The sequence below is a fragment of the Tachysurus vachellii genome, chromosome 8, assembly GCF_030014155.1.
Source record: "Tachysurus vachellii isolate PV-2020 chromosome 8, HZAU_Pvac_v1, whole genome shotgun sequence".
In the NCBI taxonomy this organism is placed as follows: Eukaryota; Metazoa; Chordata; class Actinopteri; order Siluriformes; family Bagridae; genus Tachysurus; species Tachysurus vachellii.
The window spans coordinates 302,501-305,000 of NC_083467.1; the positions used below are offsets into that span (position 1 = coordinate 302,501).

General features: G+C 43.2%; 1 protein-coding gene across 2 annotated transcripts in view; it reads left to right on the forward strand.

Moving 5' to 3' along the window:
- LOC132850574 (anosmin-1) overlaps positions 1 to 2,500 on the forward strand; it is a 19,802-nt gene that overhangs the window by 12,078 nt on the left and 5,224 nt on the right. For both annotated transcript variants that reach the window (XM_060877212.1, XM_060877213.1), the window contains exons 5-6: positions 1,559 to 1,743; positions 2,105 to 2,231. In XM_060877212.1, the coding sequence (XP_060733195.1) occupies positions 1,559 to 1,743; positions 2,105 to 2,231 (312 nt within the window). The remainder of the gene's footprint in view (positions 1 to 1,558; positions 1,744 to 2,104; positions 2,232 to 2,500) is intronic.

A 2,500-nucleotide genomic window follows, 5' to 3' on the forward strand; every position in this document is an offset into this window, starting at 1 on the left:
ATGCTGGCAGAAGTTTCCCAGAGTGAGTTCTTCTGCATTTTAGGGCTATGATTGCTCTCATATTTCCTGAGTTAGAATCCACCATGAAAGGTAATAAACGGTCTGCAAATAAGGAGCAGTCTTTAAGAGGCATTAATCAGGCTAAACAGCACTACAGCGTACTCACAGCTCCACAAAGTGATGAAGCTTTTTCACGAATGCACTGTGAGATTTTGGTCCCACATAGCAGGAGTACAGTTTGTCCTCTGATGGAGTGGCACCGTATTGATGAAGTAATTCTGCAGCTTTAAAATAGGGATGAATTTCGCATTTAGGTTTATTTAGCCCTTCAACTTGAGGGCATGACGTCATGATGTGGAAGAGCCAGACATGTGGTAGACATGTGGCAGGTCGCTGAGTTTCAGGCTGTTAAAAAACCTCAATGCTGCATGAAACTGTGGAGCTCAGCTGGGCCGATGAGGTGAAGCCTAGGACCAGAAAGTTATGTGACTAAACCTGAATGGACCTACGAAACAGAATAAGATGGTCAGATCACAAGTATGCTAAACCTCATGCACGATTGATTGGGGATGAGACCTGAAGGTGTGAAGAGAACACCGGATGAAATGACTAAGCAGTTTACTTTGTCTGATGCTTTATTTTACTGGAGGTTCATCCCACCAAACATCTGCAGCTAGCCTGGAAATGTTCTGTGTAATATGCAGTTGAGCTTCTCCTGTGTCTCAGGGACAATATGGACAGAGACAGCCATGGTTTTGGTAGCTGGATATAAACTCTGGCAATTTTGAGCATGCAGAGATTTGACTGTTTCCTGCCACCATGGACATAAGGGTTAGGTGATTATATATACACACATGTTTGTATATCTTTGTACACCATGCAGTTATCAGTGTGGAAACAGAGGAAGAGGAACACAGGACTCAGCAGCTGTGACTGGGCTTCGTTCCTCCACAGACAGACAGATGGTTTTTGGCCTCAGGAGCTTCTCAGTGCACAGAGACAACAGACTCTTCAAAACTCCATGAAGAACTATGATGCAGAACTTAAACCAATCGAGTGCCAAAGCTCGGCCATGTGACTGACAGACCGGCGTGTTTCTGGGGGTTTTGGCTAACGAGCTACAGCTGTGTCTCATTAGCGACTCTGATAAAGGATTTAGAAAGTTTGATGGACGGACAGTGAGGATAGCGTGAGCACTGCACTGAGGTTCCTCGCCTTTACACCAATTAAAAAACTTTAAACAGCGGAACATCTCTTTACCTCTTAAAGCTTCATACGTAAAACCATAAACATGTTTAATTTATCGCACATGGAAGCTTTCATTGCAGCTTTGAGGGTTAAATGTTGAAATGCGGTTTGTGTGCACATGTAGCTTGTTATGGACACTTAACTAAGAGGGTTAAAAGTCTACGTGTGACATCATCTCATCAATCCAGTAAAGTCACAGCACCAATGTGATGCTCTCACAGATTAGCTCTAGGAGTCTTTTACACAAACTCTGTAAGACCTTACAGGAAGATAAAAACAAACTGTAGGTTCTTCTCTCTCGGTTCCTCAGGTGTTCCTCTGAAGCCCAGGAGCGAATTGACGTTTCTTGAATTGCCGTCAGGTCACCTGGAAGTCCGCTGGTCCTCAAAGTTTAACATATCAGTGGAGCCTGTGGTTTACGTGGTACAGCAGAGCTGGAATTACGGCATCCACCCGAGCGAAGACGACGCAACACCGTGGCAGGATGTGGCACAGGTTCAGACACTGTTCTGATTCGAACTTTTAATTAATTCGAAATTTCTTATGTGATATTCAAAAATGTAGTGCATTGTAACAGGCTTCATAATTTGCATATTTATAGCTCACTGTGTCATTTACATATTTGTAGTTACATAATTTGCATATTTATAACGAATACATAAATACCAACTATAATTAGGGTTGACGTGATGTACCACACAACAATTTATTTTTTTTACATGGTTTCCATGACAACAAGTGTGTGTTCTGTTGTGTCCAGATATTGTTCCTATATTGTGTTTGTTGTGTCTGGTCATGTGTTTGTGGTGTACAGTACTTATTGTACACACTTGTCTTATTATTTGTGTTTTCTCAGGTCACAGAGGAGCGAGTTGTGTTGGAGATCAGAGCCACTCGCTGGTACCAGTTTCGTGTAGCAGCTGTGAACATACACGGAACTCGTGGATTCACGGCACCGAGCAAACACTTTCGCTCCTCCAGAGGTGTGTGTTATTATTCCTGCTCAATAAAACTAGCTGTAAAAATTTATAGTGGTGACACACCGTCTACTCTTCATGTGTATTGTGTGTGTTCACTGCACACGCACTCACACACACGCACTCACACACACGCACTCACACACACGCACTCACACACACGCACTCACACACGCACACATGCACTCACACACACACACGCACTCATATACACACACACACACACAGCAGAGCTATGATTCTGTGTTCCATTGAGTGTGTTAATGTTTAAGAGA